The sequence below is a fragment of the Sturnira hondurensis genome, unplaced genomic scaffold (genome assembly GCF_014824575.4).
Source record: "Sturnira hondurensis isolate 20B ecotype Veracruz unplaced genomic scaffold, ASM1482457v3 Scaffold0000648, whole genome shotgun sequence".
Lineage (NCBI taxonomy): Eukaryota > Metazoa > Chordata > Mammalia > Chiroptera > Phyllostomidae > Sturnira > Sturnira hondurensis.
Genome location: NW_028073279.1, coordinates 6,130,896 through 6,158,834, shown reverse-complemented (window position 1 = coordinate 6,158,834; position 27,939 = coordinate 6,130,896). Strand labels below are relative to the sequence as shown.

At 35.6% G+C, this 27,939-nt stretch overlaps 1 protein-coding gene across 2 annotated transcripts; it reads right to left on the bottom strand.

Moving 5' to 3' along the window:
• Positions 1-7,201: 7,201 nt before the first annotated feature.
• Positions 7,202-27,431, bottom strand: DEPDC1 (DEP domain containing 1). Of its 2 annotated transcripts, XM_037042697.1 has the most exons (12): positions 27,276-27,431; positions 25,313-25,578; positions 20,548-20,704; positions 20,007-20,122; positions 19,231-19,361; positions 17,725-17,772; positions 14,048-14,188; positions 11,704-12,555; positions 11,101-11,273; positions 9,231-9,407; positions 8,092-8,277; positions 7,202-7,403 (listed from the first exon to the last, which is right to left on the bottom strand). In XM_037042697.1, exons 1-12 carry the CDS (start codon positions 27,321-27,323, stop codon positions 7,281-7,283), a joined length of 2,418 nt encoding a protein of 805 aa, XP_036898592.1. In that variant the 5' UTR covers positions 27,324-27,431; the 3' UTR covers positions 7,202-7,280. The 2 variants fall into 2 exon arrangements, with proteins under 2 accessions (XP_036898592.1, XP_036898601.1); XM_037042706.1 differs by lacking the exon at positions 11,704-12,555.
• Between the last annotated feature and the right edge of the window lie 508 nt (positions 27,432-27,939).

Sequence of the window (27,939 nt, the reverse complement as noted above, 5' to 3'; positions counted from 1 at the left end):
ATCAATTAATGGCTAGCTCATAACGAGGGAATGATCGCTGATGGCTGGTAGAGTGACAATAGTCCCTGCAAAACTTTTATTGGTGCTGAACTGGCACCAACACGCAATCAAGAGAGTCACGTAGAATAATAGCACTCATTTTTTTCTGGATTACCGATTTTTTACAAGTCTACTATAGTTCCTATTTTTGTTTCTTTGTATAAAATGCTTTTTCTCTGGATGCATTTAAGTTTTTTCTTTATCAATTGTGTTCAGCAACTTAATTATATTTGCCTTGGTGAGATTTTATGTTTCTTTTGTTGAAGGGTTACTTGAGCTTCTATCAATTTATGGTCTTTATCACATTTAAGAAAAAATTCAGCCATCGTTTTTGGCCAATAAATTTTATGTCCTCTCTGTTTCTTCTCTCATTTCTAGGCTCCTATTGTCCATATTGCCCAGTTTCATATTTTCACATAGCTAACTGAAGGTCAGTTTTTTTCCTCCAGTTTTGTTTCCTCCATACTTTATTTTGAATAGTTCCTATTGCTGTTTTCAAGTTCACAGATCTTTTCTTCTGCTGTTATCTAATTTGCTCTAAATTTCATTTCATATCATTTTCATTTTAGGTATTGCATTTTTAATTTCTAGATTTCTATTTACATCTTTTTTATCTCTTCCATTTCTATCACTATATTCATGATTTTCTTTATATCCTAGGATATACTTATAACTCTGTTAAAAATCCTGGTTATGAGTTATATTTTTTGTTTCTCTGCATGTCTGGTAACTTTTGACTGGGTGCTAAACATTGTGATTTTTACTTTGTTGAATGCTGTATTTTGTTGTATTTCTTTAAAGTATGGAATTTTGTTCAGGCACATAGGAAGTTACAATATGAACACTTTGGGGCTCATTTTTAAAGATTTCTTAGGGTGAATTCACAGCAGTTTTTATTCTAGGGCGAATTTGGTCCCACCTCAAAAGCACAACTCAGCTCTTCTAAAGATGTTACCCAATGCCTCAGGTATTAGAAGCTCCCTAATACCTGGGAGGGAGCTGGAAACATGGTTGGTGGAAACATGAACTACTTCCAGCTCTCTGAGGTCCAGCGATTATTTGTTGGTTTTTTTTCCCCCCATCATTCTTTCCTTGGCCTTGCTGATTAGTAAGAACCTCCTCACCCTGCCCTATGTCAATTAGTACTCAGCAAAAAACTCTAGCCTACCTTGCAGGTCTCTGGAGGTTTTTTTGTTTTGCAGCTCCCTCAATGATTCTGAACACTGATCTTTATCTAGCTGTTTAATGCAGAGAGACACTGGACTTTATTTTTATTTTCCTCCTTGCAGTACGGCCTGGCAACTGCCTCCAGGCGATAATCTGGGAGCAATCTGAAACTCACTTCCTTTGTATTGCTCTTCTCAGGGATCACAATCCCTTGTAATCGTTAGTCTAATGTCTATAAACAGTTGTTTCATATACTTTGGTTTTCCAGTTTCTTATGGAAGATAGGGAAATTCAGAGATCAACTGATGTATATGAGGCTAGGCTTTGATACAAAAATTGTTCAGGGAAGAGTCAACACTTCTTACACTTCCCTTACATATTCAGTGTTTCTTCAGTATGCATTCTGAGAGTTTTTTGGCGAAAAATAGCTATTTTGTATTTTTTTTTCAGTTCTAAGAAAATGAAATTCTTAGTTAATGTAAAAGCTAACAGTTAATATTGCCCTGGCTGGTGTAGCTCAGTGGACTGAGTGCAGGCCTGCAAACCAAAGGATCGTGGTTTGATTCCCAGTCAGGGCACATGCCTGGGTTGCAGGCCAGTTCCCAGCAGGGGACACATGAGAGGCAACCATACATTGGTATTTCTCTCCCTCTCTCCTTCCCTTCCCCTCTAAAGATAAATAAATTAAATTAAAAAAATAAAATAAAAGCTAACAGTTAATATAAAATTTAACAGTTAATAAGATTTTTAGTTGCTGTACCTTATCACATTCAGAACTGTTAATTTTTTTTTGGTGAAATGACATTTTATTTCTGTCAATTTTAAGTGTAATATCAAATCTGGCAATCCTTAATTTCTTCCCTAGGAATGCTTCATTTTAACAATAACATCACACGCACACACATCTACACACACACGTTACCTTCAAAATCAAAGGGTGATATATTTGGTAGAGAGATACACAAATTATCAGGATATAAAATGCAGAACTATCACTAATTCTACCAAACATGAAGTGAAAAATATCTCACTTCTATATATCTCACAATATATAATAGAAAATATATTGTGAGATATGAGAACAGAAATTTGGTAGGAAAGGGATTTTAATCAGCAGAGATCTTGTTAAGCTCAATATAACAAAAGAGGAAAGAACGTAGAAATTAAGCATGAGCTTGCTAAATTCTAAATTTAAATATATTGCCTGTAGATTACCGCAACAACTTGGTTATTAGATATTATTACTCATATTTCATAGATGAGGAAACTCAGAGTTCAAGTTTCCCAAGGACAGAATGATAGTCAATAGAAAATTCCACATACTCTCCAGTACCAAACGCCACACAACTGCGTATGTCAGAGGCGCTGCATATGTAGGAAGGGTGGCTCATTATACGACAACAATTAGCAGAAGCTATTGGGGATCCTTGATGGTAACTTATTCTGATATCAGAAACACAAGTGTTACAATAACATATCATCTGATCTGGTCTAACCAGACTTATTCCCAGAAGTCTGCTAGACTATTTCACACCTTTTTTCTTCAAACATGCAATATCCTCCTCATCCCACTTTACTCTCAGCAGTTGACTTTGACTTTATATCCTGAGAAAGTAAAAACAAGTAGAAGAGAATTTCTATAAACACTAAACATCAAATCCACCAATCAACCCCCCTATCATTGAGCTTAAAGGCTCTGCGTCTTTTTCTGACAGAATGGAATCTGGCCATCTCCAGTTGAAGGCTAGGACTTCTATTTCTGTGCTGCATCCCATGTTTTCACATACTCAAGGATATTGATTCCAAAGAGACACACTTTCCTGACTCACCAATTTTTCAACCAAATTTTCAACCAGAGTGTACAATCAGACCATATTAAACTAAAAAAATGGTTTAATAAGAAACCTCTGAACTAACTTTTGTGAGCCACATATGTAAATTTATTTAATTACCTTATTGTTGTTCAATTATAATTGTCTGCATTTTCCCCTCACCACTCCCCACTCCACCTCAGTCAATCATACCTCCCTTCCTCGCTTCCACTCTCCCCCTTGGTTTTGTCCCCTTGTTCTTTATAGTAGTTCCTGAAAACCCTTCCCTCCATTGTCCCCCTCCCTCCTCCCCTCTGGCTATTGTTAGATTGCCCTTAATTTCAATGTTTCTCGTTATATTTTGTTTGCTTTTTTTCTTTTGTTGATTATGTTCCAATTAAAGGTGAGATCATACGGTGTTTGTCCTTCATTATNTTGTTCAATTATAATTGTCTGCATTTTCCCCTCAACACTCCCCACTCCACCTCAGTCAATCATATCTCCCTCCCTCGCTTCCACTCTCCCCCTTGGTTTTGTCCCCTTGTTCTTTATAGTAGTTCCTGAAAACCCTTCCCTCCATTGTCCCCCTCCCTCCTCCCCTCTGGCTTTTGTTAGATTGCCCTTAATTTCAATGTTTCTCGTTATATTTTGTTTGCTTTTTTTCTTTTGTTGATTATGTTCCAATTAAAGGTGAGATCATACGGTGTTTGTCCTTCATTATCTACCTGGCTCATTTCACTTAGCATAATGCTTTCCAGTTTCATGCATGTTCTTGCAAAGGGTAGGAGCTCTTTCTTTCTCTCTGCTGTGTAGAATTCCATTGTGTAAATGTACCATAGTTTTTTGATCCACTCAATTACTGATGGACACCTAGGTTGCTTCCAGCACGTGGCTATTGTAAATTGTGCTGCTATGGACATTGGGGTGCATAGGTTCTTTTGGATTGGTGTTTCAGGATTCTTAGGGTATAATCCTAGCAGTGGAATTGGTGGGTCAAAAGGCAGATCCATTTTTAGTTTTCTGAGAAAATTCCATACTTTCTACAGTGACTGCACCAGTTTTCATCCCCACCAACAGTGTACTAGGGTTCCCTTTTCTCTGAATCCTCTCCAACACTTGTTTATTGCTTTGCTTTTAATGTTCATTCTGACTGGTGTCAAGTGGTATCTCATTGTGGTTTTAATTTGTATCTCTCTGATGGCCAGTGATACTGAGCATCTTTTCATATGTCTCTGGGCCCTTATGCTCTCCTTGGAGAAGTGTCTGTTTAAGACTTTTGCCCATTTCTTAACTGGGTTGTCTGCCTGGAGTGGAGTTGTGTGAATTCTTTATATATTTTGGAGATCAAACCCTTGTCCAAGGTATCATTGGCAAATATGTTTTCCCATATAGTTGGTTCTCTTTTCATTTTAATGCTGTTTTCTTTAACCATGCAAAATCTTTTTAATTTGATGAAGTCCCATTTGTTTATTCTTTCCTTTATATCCCTTGTTTTAGGTGACTTATAAGTGAAGATGTTGTTGCATGGAATGTCTGAGATTTTCCTGCCAAGGTTTTCTTCTAGGATTCTAATGGTGTCACTATTTGTATTTAAGTGTTCTATCCACCCTGAATAAAGAGTGTATACCATACACAATTTAGTTTTGTGTATGATATAAGTTAGTGGTTGAGTTTCATTTTCTTGCATGTACTTGTCCAGATCTCCCAACACCATTTGTTGAAGAGGCCATTTTTACTCCATTTTATGCTTCTTCCCCCTTTGTCAAATTTAATTGACCATAGAGACTTGGGTTTATTTCTGGTCTTTCTGTTCTGTTCCATTGGTCTATATGTCTGTTTTTATGCCAGTACCAGGCTGTTTTGATCACAGTTGCCTTGTAATACAGTTTGATATCAGGTATTGTGATCCTTCCTGTTTTGTTCTTCTTTCTCAAAATTGCTGAAGCTATTTGGGGTCATTTATGGTTCCATATAAATTTATGAAATGTTTGTTGTATATCTGTGAATGAACCAACAACTTACAATTATATTTTGGTTCATGTCTACCCAAAGAAATTGAAAGTACTATGTATTTTTCTGGATCTCATATAGTACTTTAATTTTAGCTAATTTTAATAACTGTTAATATTTATAGAGTACTCAATCTATACTAGACACTGCTAAACACTTCACATGCATTATTCTAGTTAATTCTCACAGCAATCCTAAAAGGAGAGATACTATTATCATCTGTTTTACAGATAAGAAAACTAGGACTTAGAAAGAAAATAATTTGTCTCAGGTTACATAGTAAATTGCACAGTAGGATTTAAAACTGACCTCAGAGTTCACATTATTAAAGTGTTATACCATATTTATAATCTCAACACTAATGCAGATGAAAATTTACTATGTCTTTATAATATTTATATTTAATATCAATAAATATAAAAACAAAATTAAGTTGTTACAAAACCCATAATAATTTTTTCTCAACATGCAACATAATTCACATTATTAAACACCTTTAAACAGAAGTTTTAACACACAAACACCTTGGAAAGAATTCTAATATGGTTCAATAATTTGATAGCTAAGGTTTCTGGGCAAAATATAGTTATCGTTTTATGTCAAATTTTTAATAAACATAGTAATTTCAAATGGAACATTATCATTTTATAGTGTGACAGTACACTGAAAAATCAGAGCTGTCACTGGACGTAAGTGTTTACTACCTCCTAGGCATCATGTGTATCTTTATATTTAAGAAATAAATATTAAACAATCTTGGAGTAAAGAGAGAAGAAAAAAGACTTCAATTTTGTGCCAAATTGATCAAACCTAAATTAGAAGAACCTTGTATTAGGGTAAGAGGCATTTATACTGGTATTTTCTTCTAATAAAAAAGCCAGTGTGCCACCAGCTTGACATTTATTTTATAAAAAATGTTCTGGGCACTGTTTCTCTAAGTTGGCTGAATATTGGAATCACGGAGAAAGTTTGAAAAATATTGATGCCTACATACCAGTGATTTTCAACTGGTGTGCTGCAAGAATTTTCCAAACATGAAACACCTGATTATTTAGTTAGGGAAACTGATCTCTCTTCCTTTAGATTACCAAATAAAAAAATGACAACAGCCAACACAACAATAGCCGTCAGGTGTGAATGAATCAAAATTATACCTTTTTTTTCTGTCAGATCAGCAACGTATATATTTTTTGGGTGTGCTGCAGAATTTTACTGTAGTAATTAGTTATGTGTGCCATGAGATGAAAAAGGTTGAAAATACTGCTATATACCATCTCAAAATTTGGATTTAATTGGTATAAGGTAGGGCCTTGGCATGCATGTAAAAACTCTTCAGGTGATTCTAATAAAACAACACTTTGAAAAGCACAGCCTGGACAATTGTTCCATAGTCACAGTGGTCAGTGTTCAGCTGAAGGCCTCCCCATCATCTGATATGGGGGTGTGTGTGTATTGTTATTAAGTATCTGTATCTGTTGGGTGTATCTCCCATGATAGAAAATAAATACTTTTAGGGAAGAGATTTTGTGTTATCAATCACTGTCTCTCCATAACTAAAATAATGAAAGGTAGTTGCCAAATAAATAAATATCTTTTGAATGAACACATGATTGCCTTATACTTAGATATTCATTGAAAAAAAAAAAAAGAATGACTGAAGCAGGTTAAATTCTTAAAGTAAACCAAAGTAGTATATATACATACTTAAAAAAACACAAACATATATAAACAGATGAAAAGTACAAACAATATACAAAAGAGTGCAATATTTAGCTGTTGAAAATTCACTGTTTTCAAATATTCTTCACATTTTTATCCTTAGAAACAAAAGTAACCCTAAACAACTAATTCTTTAAGCTAATATACATAAGTACACATGCTGATGTTTTCTTTCAAAAACAGAATTATAGCTTAATCTTGCTGAATACGTGTCAGTTTTCAAAATTCAAGTAAATACAATTTTAGTACACACATGATAACTTTTCTAGATAGTTGTATAACAAACACATGATTGTTTCTGATGAAAATATCTGGTAACGCCTATTGTTATTTTCTCTCCATTGGGATCCACTAATTTCTTAGCAGTCTCACATCAATAAAAACTAATTTGGCACCTCCTTATATAATGTGTTTTATTTAGAAAAAACTAATTAATAAATAGACTTCTTTTTAAAAAAGTTGTGGAATTCCTAGATATGTTTTTATTTACTAATGTACTGTAAATATAATTTGTAATTCAGTTAGCATCTTATACTACTTTGGTTTTCTTAAAATTAACATTGGTTGCTTGATTGTAGGTCTGTCACCAAAAAGTGCTGCTTCACTCTCCGTGGTTGGAAATCTTTTCTGATATATCAGTGGATATTCCTTCTGAAACTTAAAAGTAAGATGAGGACTTAGAGGGTACTGAACATTATTCTCCTAGCTGAAGCAAGTGTAGAATATTTGGAAAGAACTCAGTGCCTTTCTCAAAGACGCATTACAGAGATGGGCACCCTTTCAGTCCATCCTTGTCACTCCCTCTGCTTTCTCATCTATAAAACATATCCTGTAACGTTTCTTAGATCTCAGCACTAACTTTCTAGGATTCTCTCCTGCTAAATCTCCCCCAAAATCCCAGATCTTCTTTCCCACTGGTAAAGCCTATAGAGGTCAAAGAGATCAAGTGTATATATTTTATATTTCTTTGAGTGTCTCAGACCTGAAATTAGACTCACTAGAATGACGTGGCTATTGATTTTTGAGGTAGAGCTAAAATTTCTAAATGGTACTGATGAGTCACTAAGAGGTATGTGATATAATTCAAATTTTGTGACTGTTTTATCATTCTAATCCAAACTGTAATCATACAGAACACCAGAAGTAAAGGAGTGTACCTGTTACTATTGTTAAAATTTAAGGGTAAAGGGTAAAATCAGGCAGGTAGTCACAGGTAGCTTACATATCCAATATTTAAAATCCAAAATATTAAAATGAGAAATTAAATTCTAAGTGTTATGAAATAATATTCAGCAACAACATATTAGAAAATATTTACACAATGAGAACTTGCTCCTTCTCTTACCTGTTTTAGTTTTTTCCTTTTCTCCTTTAGAGGCAAACTCTTGTTTTTAATAATATTCTCTAAAAGTTCAGCAATTGCATCTTGAGAGGTAGAAACTTTCTGTTCCTCAAACTCTTGTGCACTGATCTGCTTACAGTACGAATATGTTGGCAAAGACACAATCAGTCCATCTCCAGGATTTTTAATCTGTAGTAAACAAAATAATGCAGTCCAAGTTACTGATTCTGGTCATGTACCCATCTGGTAAAGTGTTCTTTTGATGGGTTTTGGTACCTACTATTTTGCCACCAAACACTCAACACGTTAAGAAGGGTCTAACCTCCAGCTCCACACAAACTAGTGGTCTTGATTCAATAAATCACTTAACTTTCCTTGGTCTGTAAAATGTCCCAGGGTAACATGAGATAATGTATATAGTGTTTAGCACACAAAAAGCATTAAATAATAGTAGCTATCATCATTACTACTAACCATGGATCTTATCACTTTAACTACAAAAGAATAACAACGGAAGTGGTATTCTAGTTCATCTTAAGACACGAATGTTCTAACATAGTAACCGTTCAAGTCTTCTACTGTTTTTGAGGTGCAGGGTCAGGGGCTCGGCTTATAACATCTCTCGCTTAGAGAAAGAAATTATAGGGGATAGTTATAATTATAAGCCAGGGCAATATTAGAATGGTATATGTGGGAAGAAACATGAATATATGTGCTGGCTGTATACGTTCAGTATTCCTCCACACCCTGTAACAGCTCCTTCCCATTATAACTCCCCCATCCTGGCCTTTTTTGAAAAACAAGGTTGTACATTTAATCTAGATTGGGCCAATCAGAGTCAAACTGGAGGTCGAGGGATGGCTCCTTTTTCCCTTTGGATTGCAAACATTAAGTCTGTATCTCAAGAACTCTAATCAGCCATATTTCTGTCATGTGAAGGGCCATTTGACAAATACAGGACTAAATTGGAAATAAGAGCTGGAGGAATGAAAACAGTCCTTTTGCTATTTGAGTCCCCAGATTCTGTCTATAACTTTTTAGAGGTTATTTTGGTGAACTGATCAAGTGTCCCTTTCTGACTAGGCTACAAATGAGTTTGCCACTTGAAAAGTGCAGAGAATTTCAGAACTTATAATACATACATGGCCCCTTCTAAAGTAGTCAAGATGTTTCTCCACTGCAGCCTGTAAGTAAGAGGGCACTTGAAGAATTTCCTGATGATGGTCCATTAAGAAAGAAACTAATCTTGCAGCAAGAAGTTCATCAAGATCCACTTCTTCAGCACAGCACAGCACACACCGGGAAAAAGTGTGTATCATCTAAAAACATGTCAAAAGATGGGAATTTTAAAACCTATGATTTTATGTAAATTAGGGTATCAGTAATTTCTGGATAGCATTATGCTTAAGTATTAAGATAAAATAATAAGCAGGCTTCAGTTTAAAAATGAGAAAAATAATTTATTATTAGAAGGGTAAGAATTTCTATTATTCTTTTTGAAGTATTAAGTATCTCCTCAATATAATTCCAAAGGATATAAAAGACAGACTTTTCTTTGATTTTGTCAGTATTTCATCAGCAAATGCCATAGGTTTCATTAATACCATACTGATAGGTTGTTTAAAGACTATTAGAGAGCAACTATTAGAGACTATTAAGTTAATCCCACAAAAACACAAACCGGAAGCAAATATAACACATGAATGTTAGTGGTTACAAGGAGTCTTCACACTCGGGGGTAAATTTTATGTTTCAAAGCTCATTTACTCTCATTCATATCCATATAACCCACTAACTACATAAAATACCCATACGCACCTACCTCATTCTAAAATAATTAGACTATCAAAATTCTACTTAAGCATTTTTATATAATATATAATAAGCATACTGAAGTAAAATATTTTTGGTTTTATTCCTGCACGTCAGGCAGCTTTTCCTATCTCCTTCCAAAGCTTCGTCCTCAGCTTTTTATTCTGCTTTTTCAGCTTCACAGAGCTCATTTACTCCCAGCACCTCAACTACCACCTCCCCCCCAAATCTGCCTTCTGCCCTGACCTTTCTTCACCGGACTCACATTTTCAACATTATATTTAATAAATTTCTCTTGGATGTCCTATAACCTTAAACTCAAAGTATAAACACCAAACTTATATCCTTTTTACTCATGTCTCTCAAAATATGTTACTTCCCTATGCTTTCACGTGGTGCTACAATTACTTAAGAATAATTCTTCCTCTTCATATTGGGTTTGCTTTGGTAAAGAACTGTCCTTAATAAGAGGACAAATAGAGCTTAATTCCTTGCTCTATTTTTGCTCTACAAACACCTCTTATAAATTGAAGCTGAATTGTGAGGAAAAGGTAGCTTTTGAGAGAGAGAAAGAGAGAGAGAGAAAGAGGGGAAGGAGCAGGAAGGAAGGAAGGAAGAGGAAGAAGAGAAGGAGAAAAGAGATACTATATTCAAGAGTTCATTTCCAATCAGTTCTACACATAAATACCTCTGCCCTCATCCTCATATAGAACATGAGGCAGCTTTATAGTAGTTTCTTCTAACTCGTTGTCCTCAATGATGTGTCATCCTAATTCACACAATTCATGAAATAAAACTTACCACAATCTCTGAAACACTTTCACTTACTATACATACATTTCCATTAATTCTCTGCTTCACAGAGTTAGTGCCTTCACCTTTCAACAGTGCCTACATATCATGTTCCTTCCCCACCAAACAGAATCAACACAGGGCAATATAATTAGGTCTGACTATGAAGTGATATAGGATGAGTGAAGAGGCACAGTCCTTAGACAAGATAAAGATCGAGATGGATTAATACACAGCTTAGATTAGATTTAGAAAGCTTAGAAAGCTTAGATTTTTAAGAGCCTTTCTAAGCCAAGAAACTAGGACTTTAAGACCACATCATCACTCTAATAGTACTTTTAGATGATTTGGTTTTCCTTTTTTGGTTTATGTACAAGGGCTTATTCTTTCCTTAAGAAATCAACTTACCAGTGATCTTGTACCCATTGCATCATGAAGTTGGGGCATGTCAGCATTTTGACTTATTCGAGAAATCATGCGCATTAAAAGTTGGAGCTTTCTACGGTTTGGTGGGGGAAGTAACAAACAACATAACTGTAGTGCATTGATGGCAACCCTCTCTAAATGAGGCTGCAGCAAACCTGGAAGGCAAAGTTCCCCACCCCCCCGAAAAATATCATCAATGACTTTAGTTGCTTTCATACTATCAGCCTATGGTTATATAAGGAACACAAAATAATATTTTAGTATTTCATTTAATCCATTCTTAGAAATTTCCATATTTCTCAAAAGCATGGTAAAATTCTCATTAATTTCTTTATAACTTATTTGAGTATTAACATCCTATACTTACTACAAATAAAGTGAATCAGAATAAGTCAAATTGAAGGAAAAGAAAGTGCTTTAGGTAAGTAGAATAATTCTTGGTCATGCCATGCCAAGAGTCTTTTACAATAAGAACTTTCTGTATGAAGGGGGTGGGGAAAGCAATTTCAGAGAAAAGCCATGAAAGCAAAACAGTTAGTAAACACTAAAAGTTAGTATTACATGCATTGAAAGCAACAACCTTACTTTGTGTGCCAGTCAACATAGAAGAAGCTGAAGGTAAAGAATTTTCTGAAAGTTCTATTGTACTTTTGCAGAGTCTTTTATTGATTGTGGTACTAGACTCTCCGAGTTCACCTTCCACAGCTGTTTGTGCACTTGTGCTGCCTTGTCCAAGATTTGGTTTCATGATAATTTCAGCCACTGGCATGTTGATATAACTATTCTTCCTTGTACTACTTCTTAAAAGTAAACTCTGAGATCTACAAAGCTGTCTTGACTTGCTTTTCCCATTATATAACTCCTCTTGATCTTTAACAGTCATAGTAGAGGTTTTCTTAAAACCAACACAGTGTGGCTTTTGAATACTTTCCTCTGAATGAAGATGCATTATAGATTCCTGTTTGGTCTCAGACTCTAAAAATTGTTTATTATTTTGTCCTTCTATGTTCAGAACAGATTGATGGAAAACAGTGGAGACCTCTTTCCTTGAACTCCCTGGTAAATCTGTAATTCCTTCTAAAGAATAGCACCTTGGTTTGATGTTAGAGGATAAAACATGCACACTACTTAAGCCTATTAAATTATAACAGCTTCCTCCTATTATGTCATTAGCACTGGCTCTTCTGTGTTTTAAGTCAACTAGCTGCATTTTCTTAGTACATTTTTCTTGAAATCCATGATTGCTTATCTGCAGTCTCTCAGTAGCATCTGATTCTTCTTTGGTTTTGTCTTTACGAAGCAGACTGAGAAGAAGGCACTCGGTTGATTTGAAGGAATTCAAACTGTTTAACTGAAGGATTTTTGAAGACTGTGGATCATCTTGGATTTTATGTATCCCACTGGGTCTATCTGAAACTGTGATGTAGCCACAAACAACTACCAGGAAATGAAACAAAAATTAAGATGCAACTGTATGACGGTGGACAACAATAAAACAAAAAAAATAGTAACGTTAACAAAATAAAGCATTACTATAGTACATACTGTTAGTATAGTATAAATAGCAGTTGCTGAATTCAGAAGCCACTCAAATAGGACACATGCAACATTCAGTTACAAAGTGCAAGACTGACTACAGGTTTTCCAGTCTGTGATATCAATAACTTTAAAATTTATTTCAAGAATCGAATAAAACAGATTGAGTCAAATTCATTATAAATATCTATTCAGTCTATAAGTATTACAAAGCTTCCAATGATAACTAATATAATTTAAAAAATATATTTTTGATTTTTGTCTCTCTTACCCGGCATAGAGCTCCTAAAATGCTTGGAATTTCTGGAGTTATAAGAGTATTTAAAAAATATTTATTTATTTATAGAGAGAGGGGGAGGGAAGGAGAAAGAGAGGGAGAGAAACATCAATGTATGTTTGCCTCTCCTGGCCCACAACCCAGGCATGTGCCCTGACTGGGAATCAAACCAGCAACCCTTTGTTTTGCAGGCCATCACTCAACCCACTGAGCCACAACAGCCAGGGCTGATAAGAGTTTTCTGTTATTCATAATGAGCCTGTCTGAGCACATCTGTTTATGCTAATGAGGGGACTTAGGGCTGGCCTTGCTTAGAAGGTTGGAATCTCCAGGCCTAACTCAGACCTCCCTGGAGGGGTTGAGACCTAATCCAATCAACAATGGCAAATGATTTAATCAATCATGCCTGTGTATGGAAATTTCAGCTAAAACCCCGAAGCAATAAGTTTAAAAGAGGTTACAGGTTGGGGAACACATGGATGTGCTTTTGGAGGGTAGCACACTTGAAGAGGGCATGGAAGCCCATAGCTTTACCCTGTGTATCTCCTTCCATTTGGTTCTTCCTGCCTTGCATGCTTTACAATAAACTGGTGATCATTAAGTAAAGCACTTTCTAGAGTTCTGTGAGTCCCTGTAGCAAATTATTAAACCTCAGAGGTATCATGGGAACCTCTGAATGGGTAGTTAGGTGTGTGTGGGGGGGGCAGGAAGGTGCAGGAAAAGAGTGAGTAAGCCTGAGGACCTCATTCATAGCTGGTGTCTGAAGTGAGGGCAGTCTTGTGGAACTCAGCCCTTAATCTGTGGAATCCAAGCTAGCAATGGGCAGTTTGTAACAGGCTTTGTCCTTAACTTGTGGGGTCTGGCCTAGCTCTGGGTAGTGTCAAAAATAAATTGAGTTGTAGGATACCCAATTAGTGTGGAGAACTGGTGTTGGAATGATATGTTTGAATTACTGGAAAACAACACAACAGCAACCAGAGTATTCCTGAATTTTAAAATAATGTATAGCCTGCTGCCTTCCTATTTACTTGTACTTTTTGATCTTCTAAATCATGGGATACTTAAAAACTTTAATAATAAAATGAATTAAAATAATAAGCAAAAATCTATACATACCCAAAATGTTCACAAATAATTCATAATATTCAAAGGTAAGAAGAGGTTCAGGGAGATCCAGAAAATAATCTGCAATTGTTCTGAATACATCTCGTTCAAATCCAATATAAGTTGGATTATTCATATCATTACTTCTTGGCCCTGAGAAGTAAATGGCAAAAAAAAAAAAAAAAAAGTTAAGTACACTTTTAAATACACTAAAAAAAGTTAAGTACACTTTTAAATACACTAAAAAAAGTTAAGTACACTTTTAAATACACTAAAAAAAGTTAAGTACACTTTATAAAAAGTATAAAGCCTGTATTTCATGAAGAAGCTATGTTTAATAATAAATTCTGTCCCAGTTCGAACACTTAATGCAGGGGTATCACACTCATTTTCACTGGGGGTGGGTGGGTCACGTCACCCTCGCAGTTGCCTTCAAAGGGCCAAAATAATTTTAGGGCTGTATAAACGAAACTACTACTTAAATGTTAAGGAGCTAAAATTATATTTGGCCCTTTGAAGACAACCAGGAGGCTGATGAGGCAGATGTGAAAATGAGTTTGACACCCCTGATTTAATGGGATTTGTACACCTTACTCTCATTATTTTTTCAGAAGAAATAGTGCAAGCAATAAGAATTTAAAAAATATTTATATTCCTGAAAAACTGCATATAAAACAAAACTTGAAATATATTTTAAAAGCATTAGGAAAGTTTTTTTTAATGGAATTTTAGCACAATTCATTTTAAGGATGAATTCATTTCATTTTAATGGATGAATTTTAAGGATTTCATTTTAAGGATGAATTCAATTCATTTTAATGTAAAGCAAAGACTATTTGGATACTGCAAATAATTCCTACAAATTATCTTTTACAAATTTGTATTTTTACGAATAAATTTTGCCTGACACAAAGCACACCCTTAATTAGTTTAAACAATATCTTTATGTTTTCATTTCATTAGCTTAACATTATTGAAATAACCGTGACTGACCTGGCTGGTATAGCCTAGTAGATTGAGCTACACCAGCCAGGCCTGCAAACCGAAGGGTACCCGGTTCGATTGGGTTGCTGGCCAGGTCCCCCAGTGGTGGGGCATGTGAAAGGCAACTACACATTGATGTTTCTCCTTCCCTTCCTCTCTGTCTAAAAATAAATTAAAAAATCTTAAAAAAAAAGAATTGTGACTACTCATTAGTGTTTTCTCAGAAATAAGATCTGATCTCATGTTATAGATGAGAAAACGGAAACTCAGAGTAACCTGCTTCAAGAGGAAAAAGCCCGTGGTGGCAAAGCTAGAATTAGAACTTAGAGCAGTATAAAGTCACAGCAACACCCAGGACCTCAAGGTCCAATAACATTTAAAGTGTGGCCCATGAACTAGATAATCAGAACCATCCAATACACCTATTACAAATATAAGCTCCTCTATACAGAATCTATGGAAGTGGAGCTTGGTATTACTGAAGTAGAAACGTTTGCTTCTGCTTTACTAATTTAGTAGTTTCCAAACACTGATCTTGGCATCTTTGCTGTAAGAATCTTGAGGCATAGGTAAAAAAAGGTTCCTGACATGCTGAATCAACTGAATAAAAATGTTTGGCAAATCTCCCTAGGGACTGTGATATGTATTCAAGTTTGAGGGTCAGTATCCTGTATTTCCACATAAAATCTTCCTCTTCCCAAATCCAAATGATCTCTCCTGTTTCTAAACTTTTGTATGGTCCCATGTGTGTGAATATACACAATGAAAAAAGATGAAAGAACACACATCATATACATACACAGATTTAATACCTTAAAGGTTAATAGGGGTTTTAGCCTTTAAACCAAAATTAACATTTTTCTAAGTAGGACATAAGAAATAGTCTCAATATGTAGAATAAAAGTGGATAATTATTAGAAATTTTCTAAGACAGAAAATGCTATGGTGGAATTAAAAATATAAAATTTATAGTTAAGATTCTAGGTTTGAATACACATCTCCTTATGCATTGGGAGACTTTTCTAAACCTTAGTATTCTTTCTAGGAACAAAAATAGTAATAGTACATTGATCACTGACTTTTAAGTCACAGGATAACTGTGGGAAATGAAATAACAAGTAAGAGTCTTAATATTTCTTTGGCTGCATATATTGTCATTAAACTGGAATCCAGGAAATTATATCTTGGGTATAGCTTAAGTATAACATGGACTGGGAAGAAAGAGAAGACACACATCCCTGAAGATGGGGTACCAGAGAAATTCCTGGAAGTATGCTAATCTGAGCTGCAAACCATGGTCAAGATATAACACTGAAGGGCATTTAGGTGGGGAAGGTAGAAAGAGAAACACAAATCTTAAGATTATGACCAAGATCTTTATCTCTATTTAATAAATAAAACCTTTGTAACTTATGTTATTTACTTTGTTGTTCTGTTATTTTGTCATATTGACACCCAGTGGAAAACAAGGGAATATGTACTTATCTTGATTATTAATAAAATACTAACTTCATAAAAAACAGAAAATACCTTTGTAACAAAATATTAAAATATATTAACTTTTCACAATTTAGCATCACATACCTGTGTATATTTTTAAAATCAATTTTGAAAGCAATTAGGGTTTTGTACCCAAACAAGGGTCTTAAACTATAAAAATCAATTATCAGCCCTGGCTGGTGTAGCTCAGTGGATTGAGCGCAGGCCTGTGAAGCAAAGGGTCACCAGTTCGATTCCCAGTCAGGGCACATGCCTGGGTTGCAGGCCAGGTCCCCAGTGGGGGACCCATGAGAGGCAACTACACCTTGATGTTTCTCTCCCACTCTTTCTCCGTCCTGTCCCCTCTCTCTAAAAATAAATAAATAAAATATTTTAAAAAATCAATTCTCATGATCACTGTGAAAAAACCTTGATGAAAAAATTCTAAAAAATAATTTGCTGATGATTAGTGACAGATCTTTTTTATCCATAAAAGTCCCATTAGTATATCCTATAGAGCAGAAGCACATCATGGAGCACCTGAATGTTGAAGCTGGGTATAGTGGAAAGGAGTATGAAGTGGGTTTTATGAGACTTTATTTCTTTTTCTTCTCCTTCTTTAAAATGAATTTATTTTTAGAGAAAGAGGGAGAGGGGAGGAAGGACAGAGAGATAGAGAGACAGAGAGAGAAACACCAATTTGTTGTTTCACTAATTTATGCATTCATTAGTTGCTTCTTGTATGTGCCCTGACTGGAGATCAAACCCGCAACCTTGGAGTATGTGGATGATGGTCTAACCAACTAAGCTACGTGGCCAGGGCCAAGACTTCATTTCTGATGGAAACCTTCTATTTAGAAGCTGCTTTACTTATAGGTTTTTATTTGAACTCTTTGGGCTTCACTGAGGCAACTGATGTATAGGATATACCTAAAAACTGCTTAAGATCCTCTAGCCTATGATCTTATGAATTATGAGAACCAAGCCATAAATGTGGGTCTTGAATTACAAAATCACCATCTGCATAGAAAAAGGGCTCTAGAGCATACTCACATGGAAAGAAATGTAATTAGTTCTACTAAATTCCCATTTAAACATCAAAAGAAATTATATAGAGTACTTTAATTTATCAGGATTTTAATACATTATTTAAAAAACTTTCTCAGTTCTTATAAAATACATTCAATGTAGAACATATATATATGTATGTATATTGTTTAACTTACAATTTGCTAGGCACTTCATGGCAGATAATACCCAATGAGGAAGATCATCTATACATAAAAAATATTAACACTGTTTAGTAAAAACAAAAATTCACAAAACTTTGATAGTACATTTAAAACTTAACACATTATATAATTACATATGCATATATACATGTATGTAGGTATATATATGTGTATGACCAAGATTAAAAATTATTACGTTTAGCAAGACAGAAGGCCAAGACAATAATTTAAAATACAAGTTTAAAAAGTTATGTATCTTTAAGTTTGACTCTTGCCACAAAACTAAAACAATTAGCTACCCAAATCAAGGATTAACTATTTTATGAGGAGTGGTTAGGAAATAAATTGACATTCATCTTTATCTACTACCATCATCTTTTCTTTATCCTCATTTCTCTCTGACCATAGCTATGCTGTTTGAATATTGCTGATTTTAATAAGACCTATGATTGACATAAGGTATATCTGAATATGTGTGCTTTCACAGTGAAAGCACAATACTGCTTCAAATATTTTAATTGCCACTAATAAAAATAAGCTGCATAAAATTTAGCAATTTCTGAGACAAACATAAAAAGCACACATATACTTGACTTGAACAGTTTTTGGTTATAAAGAACAGAAAGCTTGGATGACAGCATATCCTCTTAATTATTTTACATAATGAACCATGAGAATGGTCCAAACCCAAAAGCATATAAACATAACTCTTTAAGTTTTGATATTCACTCTTTATTCCTACAATGAAAACCTCAAAGTTCTTGCCACAAAATACCGCCCAAAGTAATGCATGTTAATTAATTCCATAGGTAGCAACTGATTGTTAAAAAATGACTCAATATTTAAGTAGGTTGATACATTTCTTATCATCTAAGTTTTCTAATACATTTGGCTTGACTTATTTTCCTGACTTCCTATCTTAGATCTGACTATATAATGGTTAATACAGTACATTTGTAATGTAATATGTTAATATATAATGTATGTAAAATAATATATAAATAAGGTTATACATACACACAAACTGCTGCTCCTTAGAATACTGGTCTTGAGAGGCTGGGCTTATTTTATTGTGTTATTTCAGTTTTGCATATATGTCTTGACCCCTTTAAATTTATATATAACTACTCATGTAAGCTCCACGAAAGCCTTGCCATTCCTCTACTTTAGCATGATGTCTGAAATATTATAGGTTTTCAATACAATGTGGCTAATAAATAGTTTTAATTATATTTGCATACCTTTTTTGGATACCTAACCCTGCCATTTTTAAAAAATCATGAATCCATTTTAAGAGCGAAACTAATATTATATATGATAGTCACTTAAAAAATATTCCACTGTAATTGCTGAAGCACCTGTGATAAAGCAATAGTCTCCCCCCAATGCTCTCCCAATCAAACTATTCTGCCTGCTACATTGTGGTCTCTGTGCACCCCAATAGCTGTAACAACCTTTGTTAGCAAGTTTAGAATGATTCCAACTTCTACTGATACCCACCTGATTTGTCTTGTAGTATAACTACTCCATGTTTACTTGTATTGGTCATGTTGTACATTACATATTGAGGAATTACTTGTTTTGCATTTATGACTTCTTCCAGGGATGACACACCTAAAATGGTTTGCAGGCTAAATAGAAGAAAGAATATAAACATTTTTCCTTCATAAAATAAGTTGGAAAGAATATAAATATGCAAGAGTTTGGCAAACAAACATAGCCATCAGAGTATTTTTTTTTTCTGAAACCAAACTTTGAAGGCTTATATTTAGTATTGACTTTCAAATATATGTATCTTAATAATTTTTGAAGGATTCCAATACAGACAATAAACTATAGATATAACTTAGGATAAAAAAAGGAAATCATACTGAAAATATTCTATTTCTACTCTAGTATAACTGTAGCAAGAACATTAAGAAACACATATACAGCCCTGGCTGGCGTAGCTCAGTGGATTGAGCGCAGGCCTGCGAACCACAGGATTGTGGTTCAATTCCCAGTCACGGCACATGCCTGGGTCGCAAGCCAGTTCCCAGGAGGGGACTCACGAAAAGCAACCATACATTGATATTTCTCTCCCTCTCTCCTTCCCTTCCCCTCTAAAGATAAATAAATAAAATCTTTTAAAAAAAGAAAGAAAGAAACACATATACAGGTTGAATTCTAAGCTTTGCAAACTAAACTGTTCTTTTGCATTTCCATGCCCGGATGAAAATGACAATTGAACATTCTAAACATCCGTGGAACTTAGTTACAGTTGTGCTTTAGCTTACTAGGTCAGAATAGTGATTCTCCAAACTTCTTCAACATCTTTCTGGCTTATTTCTCTATGACCAACTGAATTTTCCTGATCTTCATTGATTTCACAGTTCATGTTTTCTTTATTTTTCTAAAAAAAGAATTACTTTGGTTTAATACAATGCTCAAAATAAGGAAATGCTGAACTAATACCACCCCTGATACTTAGTAATTTGATTTGCATCAGGCCATGTGGAGTTATAAGGTGTCACCTGAAGAAATAATGTAACATAAAAGCTCTTGGTTTTGTAGCTGTCCCTATCACCCTCAAATCAATTTAAAATAAAGCATGCTTGAATTATACCATTACTGTTTTAAGTATGTCTTACTAGCATTTTTTACTACTGTTTCTATGGGTTCCAAACAAATTTACATATACACTGTTAGAATATAATAGAGATTAAAAGTTTCAAACACTGTCTTTGAATATTAAAGAATCATTTACTTTTAATGATTCTATCATTAAGCATGTGATAATTATATTTAAAGTAATGATTAGTGAAAAGAATGTTTTACCTGAGAGAATTGTAATCCATGCTTTTTTGGAGTTCTACGAGATAAGTTTCGTAATTTAAAAATACTGTCTTTATCTTTGGAAAGGTTCTCTATGCTGTTTTTTCTCAATTCTGGATGTCTTCGTGGAAGAGTTTTAAGTGGAGAATTTGCAGGAAATCTAGTTTAAGAATAATATGCAGTTAAATGAGACCACAAATAAACTTTTAGTACCTATCTTAAAAATCACATAAAATTGATTTACAAGGAATGAAAATTCTACATAAATTGATTTTCCCATTAAACCTTTAAAATTATTTTAAGTTTTCTGCTTTCTTTAGTGTACTGTGAATATTCTGAGTTTAATTCTGGATAATTCAGGGTTATTATTGGAATCACTTATGTTGGAGAGGTATCACTTACATATAAAATGGTTTAGAATGTTCCGTTTTCTAATTTTTTCTTCAAAAGTTACCTAATTTGTATATATTTTCTGCCCTTTGACTGTAATTATTCCAACTTTCAGAACTTGGTCTGGTACTTTTTTTTATTATAAAGCTTTTTCCTTTCATTTTGATATATAATATTTCAACGATACAAAGTACAGAAAATATTGTAATATAAAACATCTATGTATATAACCATCAACTAACACAAATAACATTTTACCGAATATTTCATTTTTTTTTTAAATGAAAGAAATTCTTTGCTTATTCTATTTCTCTCTTCTTAAGGGAAATCATTAACCTATAGTTAGTGTACTTCATTTTGCTATTTTTTTTTACTTTAAATAAACATAAAAACAACACAATGTTTGGTGTTTTTTCACTCATTGGTATCTTTTATCATACATTAAATTTATGCATACGTTTTACTAATCTTAAAAGCTCTTATTCCTCTATTTTTAAATAATTCTTACATTCTCATATGTTTTATTTTCATGCATAGGTATTTAACTCATATATAAATTATACCAAGTTCCCACATAAATATAGGTTTGTATTCTCAACACTTAATTGTTTTAATTTAATTTAAACCCAGACATCAGGATAAGGCAATTTTTCCCTCCTTGATCTTCAAAATTGCCTTGGACCTTACATTACTAAATAAACTTTAGAATATGCTTATCAAATTCTAAAAAATTTATATAGGGGTTTTGAATAAAAGTGCACTGATTTTATCAATTTGGGAAGAAGTGACTTATTTATGATATTAAGTCTTCTCATTCATGAAGAGGATCTCTTTCTCCACTTACTACTACCTTCAATATAATTTTATAATTTTGCCCAATAAGGTCTTATACATTTTTTTGTAAAATTTACTTTTATGTACTTTATAGTTACTACTGTAATAAAGACTAGAGGCAGAAGAGTTGAAGAGTTATGCAGAAAGGGTCTAACAAAAAAAAACATTCTTAGTGGAGAGATCAGAGAAATACTGAGGCAGCACAACAGAAATGGTTTGATAATTAAGTCATAATTAAAGGGGAAAGGAAAGGGAAAGAGTCAAAGAATCTAGAAGGAAGATAGTGCCATTCATTCAGGCGTTGACTATAAGAAGACAAAATTTTGGTTAAGAGAAGATATTGATTTTCTATACAATATAATTGGAGTGTCTATCTAATAGGCATAAAAATGTGTCTAAAACTCAGGAAAGATATTTGGGTCAGAGGTTTGAAAGTCATGAAAAAAGTAGGTGGAGACATAGCATGAGATTACCCACGGAGAGAGGTGAAGTGAAGAAAAGTCTAGGTCCTTGCAAACCAGTAACAGCTGAAGGATGAGCAGCATGCAAAGGAGCCCCCCAAGGTGACTAAGGAGTAGTTAAGAGAGGGAAGATTTCTAGTGTTACACAAACGGAAATCTTCGTCTGCTTGTTACTGCAGTTTGTAAGCACAGCCTAAGTCATCTTTGATAACCCAGGGAAGAATCAATTTCTAAGATATTTCACTTGAAAGTACTAATTCTGTAGAGAAAAAAGCATGGCTATTAGAATCCAAACACCTAGTTTAATGGAAATACAGGGTCTGGCAGAAGGAACTCCTGCTTGAGCGTGTTTACTAAGTTAATAATACCGGTGTAAAAATGTATAGTTTTAATTTGAACATTTTAGTATCCTCACAGAGGAGCATACTACAGAGCTGACATGAATGAGAAAAAACATATTTACTAGTCTGACAACTGAATATGGTGTTTCAAGGTAGAAGAGCTTATTTCAGACAAAGGGAAAACGACTTGTTAGGACATGATTTCAACTTCCTCATCTGTAAAAAGAAGCTAATACCTATCCTCTTTCGCTATTCTAGGAATTATATAAGAAAACATATAAATCATAAAGCAGGGTCTCTGGTACACAATAAACATTATTTTCTTTAACCTATGGTCTATTTCTTGTTATTTATTATATCAAGTTTGCTATTATTCATCTTATCACTTGTATTCTTAATTAAATAAGATCATGTTACTTGCAGGAAAGGACCTGGGACAATTTGTCTTGAAATTCTTGAATCTATAAAACTAAAGGTTTAATAATGATCTGTCGCCCTGGCCAGGTAACTCAGTTGGTTAGAGCGTTGTCCTGATATGCCAAGGTTGCAGCTTCAATCTCCTGTCAGGGCACACAAAAAAAGCAATCAATGAATACATAAGTGGAACACAAATTGATGTTTTTTTCTCTTTCTCTAAAAAAGAAAATTAAAATAAATTAAAAAAATAAAAATATGGACTTCCGGCCAAGATGGAGGCGTAGGTGGAAACACTGTGCCCCCTCCCACAATTAAATTTAAAGACAGAAAAATTTTAGAAAGAAAAACGCAGCCAAAACAGTGAAAATTGAACTCTACTTAAGTCCAACAACAACTAACCACTCAGCCAAACCGATAAACCAAGCAAAGGAGCGGACAGTGAGACAGACCACTCAGGCTAGGGCCCCAGCAGCGGGAATTAGAACCTGAAAGCACCAACTGGAAAGACTTTCTCAGGGTCAAGGGGCCGGGAGAGGCTCCCAGGCCCACAGAGAGTTTGTTGGAGAGACCCACAGGGTCCTGGAGAGTACATGGGCCCAGACACCCGGGAACTGGCACTAGAGGGGCCCAATTTGCTTGTGAGAAGCTGCAGAGGGGACAGAAATCTGAGAGAGAGTGGAGTGGAGCAAAGCGCCATTTTTTTCCCCTCTCTGACCCCGCCCCCACATACAGTGTCACAACCCAGCAACTGGGTCGTCTGGCCCTGATGAACACCTAAGGCTCCGCCCCTCATACATAACAGGTGCGAACAGACCAAACATTATGCCTCAAGAACAGCTCAAAGCCCCAGAGCCTATAATTCTAAGTGACCAAGAAATAGCCAGCCTTTCAGATGCATAGTTCAAAACACTGGTGATCAGGATGCTCACAGAATTGGTTGATTTTAGCCACAAATTAGAGGAACATATGGAGGCTAAACTGATTGAAATGAAAGGAAATGCACAGGAAACCAATAGTGATGGAAAGGAAACTGGGTCTCAAATCAAGGGAGTGGACCAGGAGGAAGAAAGAAACAACCAAATAAGAAAAGAATGAAGAAACAAAAATTCAAAAAAATGAGGAGAGGCTTAGGACCCTCTAGGACATCTTTAAACATTTCAACATCCGAATTATAGGGGTACCAGAAGGGGAAGAGGAACAGCTACGAATGGAAAACTTATTTGAACAAATAATGAAGGAGAAGTTCCCCAACCTGACAAAGGAAATAGACTTCCAGGAAATCCAGGAAGCTTCTCACCTGTTATGTACGAGGGGCGGAAGTTCAGAGAGTTCCAAAGAAGTTGGACCCAAGAAGGAACACACCAAGGCACATCATCATTACATTAGCCATGATTAAAATGAAGGAGAGAATTCTAGAAGCAGCAAGAGATAAGGGGACAGTCACCTACAAAGGAGTGCCCATCAGATTGTCAGCTGATTTCTCAAAAGAGACCTTACAGGCAAGAAGGGGCTGGAAAGAAGTATTCCAAGTCATGAAATCCAAAGACCTACATTCAAGATTGCTCTTTCCAGCAAAGCTTTCATTTAGAATGGAAGGGCAGATAAAGTGCTTCTCAGATAAGGTCAAGTTCAAGGAGTTCATCATCACTAAGCCCTTATTATATGAAATGTTAAAGGGACTTATCTAAGAAAAAGAAGATAAAAAATATGAACAGTGAAAGGACAGCAAACTCATAGTTATTAACAACCACACCTAAAACAAAAGCAAACTAAGAGGACAGCTAGATCGGGAGTGGAAACATAGAAATGGAGATCATATGGAGGGTTAGCAACAGGGGAGTGGGAGGAGGAGAATGGGGGAGAAGGTGCAGAGAATAAGTAGCATAGACGGTAGGTGGAAAATAGACAGGGGGGAGGGCAAGAATACTATGGGAAATATAGAATTTAAAGAACTTGTGACATATGGACATGAATGAAAGTGGGGGAATGGGACAACTGTAATGGCATAATCAATAAAATATATTAAAAAAATAAAGATATGCCCTTGAAATGCTGTAGAGCTTTCACAATATGCAGAAGTGCTGATATCTCACTCTTTCCTTCTAATTCCTTATTTTATTATATGTACTATCTAGCATTTTAAAGTTTGAATTATGCAACTATTAACTTTAACTTCTAAATGGTTTTAACTATATAAGAGCAGTAACAGTTCCCACTGAAAATATTACTTCTTCTAAAGAAGCTGTCTTTTTAGTAAAAGTATAGTAGAAGTGGAGTTAGACTTAAAAAGTACTTCCCTTTTGCAGTTATTTCTTTGTTTAGTACCTGAATAGCTGACTGTTGTCATAAAGATTTTCTGATCCCCATCTGCCTTTGATATCTTCAATTACATGATTCTTAAGAAATTTTCTCAATAGCTGGAGAGTCTGTTGCCTTGTAACTTCAGGACCAAAATTACTATTATTTCTTAATAGGTCACAAAGCCAATCCACTGCTTCTCCTGCTGTAAAACAATTGGCATATTTTCTAAAGTGTTGCCTGTGTTTTCTTAGAGGCATTCCTGCTTGAAAAGATGCAGTAACTTCATTCCACTGCAAAAGAAGTAAAATAGTAAAATAAATAAATAAGCAGACAACAAAGATGAACTCTCTCACTGATTTGAAATTAGGTACAGAAAATTATTTCATTTACATCTGATTACATCATAAAACTTCATGAAATCATTTTATTTGTGCTACAGAAAATTTTATACCTCATACTGATTTATTTTTAGTAATTCTGTTATAATATTTTTATGTTAGTTTTTTTTTTAACTAAAAGCACTTTATTGGCTAGTTAAATTATTTAGGAAACCTAGGAATAATGAAGAACTGCACTGAACTGCCCTTTAGTTCTCAATAGTGAAAGCATTTATTCCTGTTTTTTTAAAAAATCTCAACTAATATTAATAGTATGCTAATTATTAATATTCTAAAAGTTTGGGTGATTTGAATTCTATGAATGTTACTATCCCACTTTCAGATAAGGAATATGAAGCACGGAGAGATTTAATAATTTGATCACCATCACACAGTTAAGTGATGAAACCAGACGTTCAAACCCAGGATTGATTGACTCTAGCACCCAGAGCTTGTAACTACTATGCTGGCCACAAACAAAACTCATGGCAGGCTGTAGCTTCACTGGTAAAATGCCTTTAATATTAAGATAGCTTACATATTTACTATAGTTATTTCTTATGTGAAGATTCCAATAGTGGACAAAGAACAGATGGGATAAAGTTTGAAGTCCACTGTGTCATGACACTGTGATTAATCTACATTTTCCAAAGGGTCCTCTAATCACCCAAATTTTTAGGCCTGTGACAGCTCTAACAGTGAGTGTGAAGGTGGTGGTGGCCGTGCAGGCTAAACACACACCTTTCATTTGCAAAATCTTGCACTAGGGGTCAAGAAATCTGATTTGCAACCCCAGCTATGCCACTGCTAGCTGTTATCACTTATCTAGCCCATGTGGACCCAACATCACAATGTAACTCAAAATGTAACTGTTAAAAGCACAATATACGTCTTTTCTTCCCACACCTCCACATTTCACATATTAATTTAAGAAACATACCGAGGTGCAACCTGCCCTCTAGATAAGTTGCTTCTCATTCTACATACCACAACACACTTTCACATGCATATCCTCTCCACAAATCTCGTTATCAGCCCTACTTGACCGTGGACACTGAGGCTCACCAAACTGACATGACTCTCCTAATGTCACATAACCGGTGGCACAGGATTCTCTCGGAAAATCCAAATGCGTGAGTACAAACCCAGTGACTACCTCAGGTATTCTGGGTTTAGTTTGGTCATAATCGTTCCCTAATGGTATTCAGCCGGTACATCCTGCATTAAATTCTACAGAGCCAGCAAAACGAGCCTGTCCCCAGTCTGACGCCACGGAAGCACTGAAACTTATTCGAATTCTTCTCGAATTTTGTGGATGTAGAAAAGCAGAAAATCAGGCGCCAGATTGTTCTCGGGCGTCCCAGGGACACCGACAACACCCGGGCCAAGTAACAAGGGGTGTAGGGTCCGCCTTCGGGGGCGCCGGAAACAAGCGAGGGTAACAGACCCGTCCCGCAAAAGTTCCGCGATACCTCTCAATTCCTTTTCAGAGAACCAAGAGGCCGTCGGAGCCCTCCCTCCTCCCCAGGTAAAACCACGCACGTTCTCAGGTAGAAGTGGTGGCAGCCATCACGTTGGAGGGCTACTCTCGTCGTTCTTCGCTGTCTTACCAGCTTTGTGGCCCGATAAGGACCAGGAGGCACACTTCGATTCTCCATTCTGCCCACCGGGCCGGGAGGTGTGTCAGCGCCAGGTGAGGTGCATGGCCGGGGAAGGTAACCCTCCGGACCCTGTGCAGACAGAAGCTGGACTCCGCGCCACCTTCGTCCCCGCCGCGGATTTGAATATCCTAGCGGCTGCACTGATTGGTTACGCCGTCGGGTCACGTGACGCACCGCCCAGACCCGGCCGCCGCCTGGCGGGGGCCGCGGCTCTGCGGTTTCTGGGGCGCTAAGAGAGTGGCTGGCACTGAAAGTTTTGCGCGGGGGCGGGCTTGGTGGGACTGCCTCCCACCCTCACTCGGCTTCCCTGAAACTGATTCTCCCTCTTGTGGTCGTTGGCGCGGCGGAGCCAAGTTGCCATGCTCAGAACGGGTAAGGCGGTTTAGACACAGGATTGTTTGGGGCCAGCCCTTGGTTTAAGAGAATTTGAAATTTTAAACAAATAAACCAACCCAAGACTTTTCTGCCTGGCCCTTAAAGGAGCTTGAGTAGTAGTTAGCATTCAAAATAATGCATCCCTGGGGAGTAACTTTCATCTGACAAACCCCTTGGTTTTGCTTCTAAAATGCTTCCTTGGTACTTGAAGTGATGTCAGCCTCGTACGTTTTCCCCA

Excerpts from the sequence above, each read along its gene's own strand:
- DEPDC1 (XM_037042697.1), bottom strand. The coding sequence starts at position 27,323 with ATGGAGAATCGAAGTGTGCCTCCTGGTCCTTATCGGGCCACAAAGCTG. Across the intron at positions 11,274-11,703 it reads TATGTTGACTGGCACACAAA|GTTTGCTGCAGCCTCATTTA; the intron begins GTAAGGTTGTTG and ends TTTGCCTTCCAG. Across the intron at positions 8,278-9,230 it reads ACTACTTTAGAAGGGGCCAT|ATTAAAAATCCTGGAGATGG; the intron begins GTATGTATTATA and ends TGTTTACTACAG.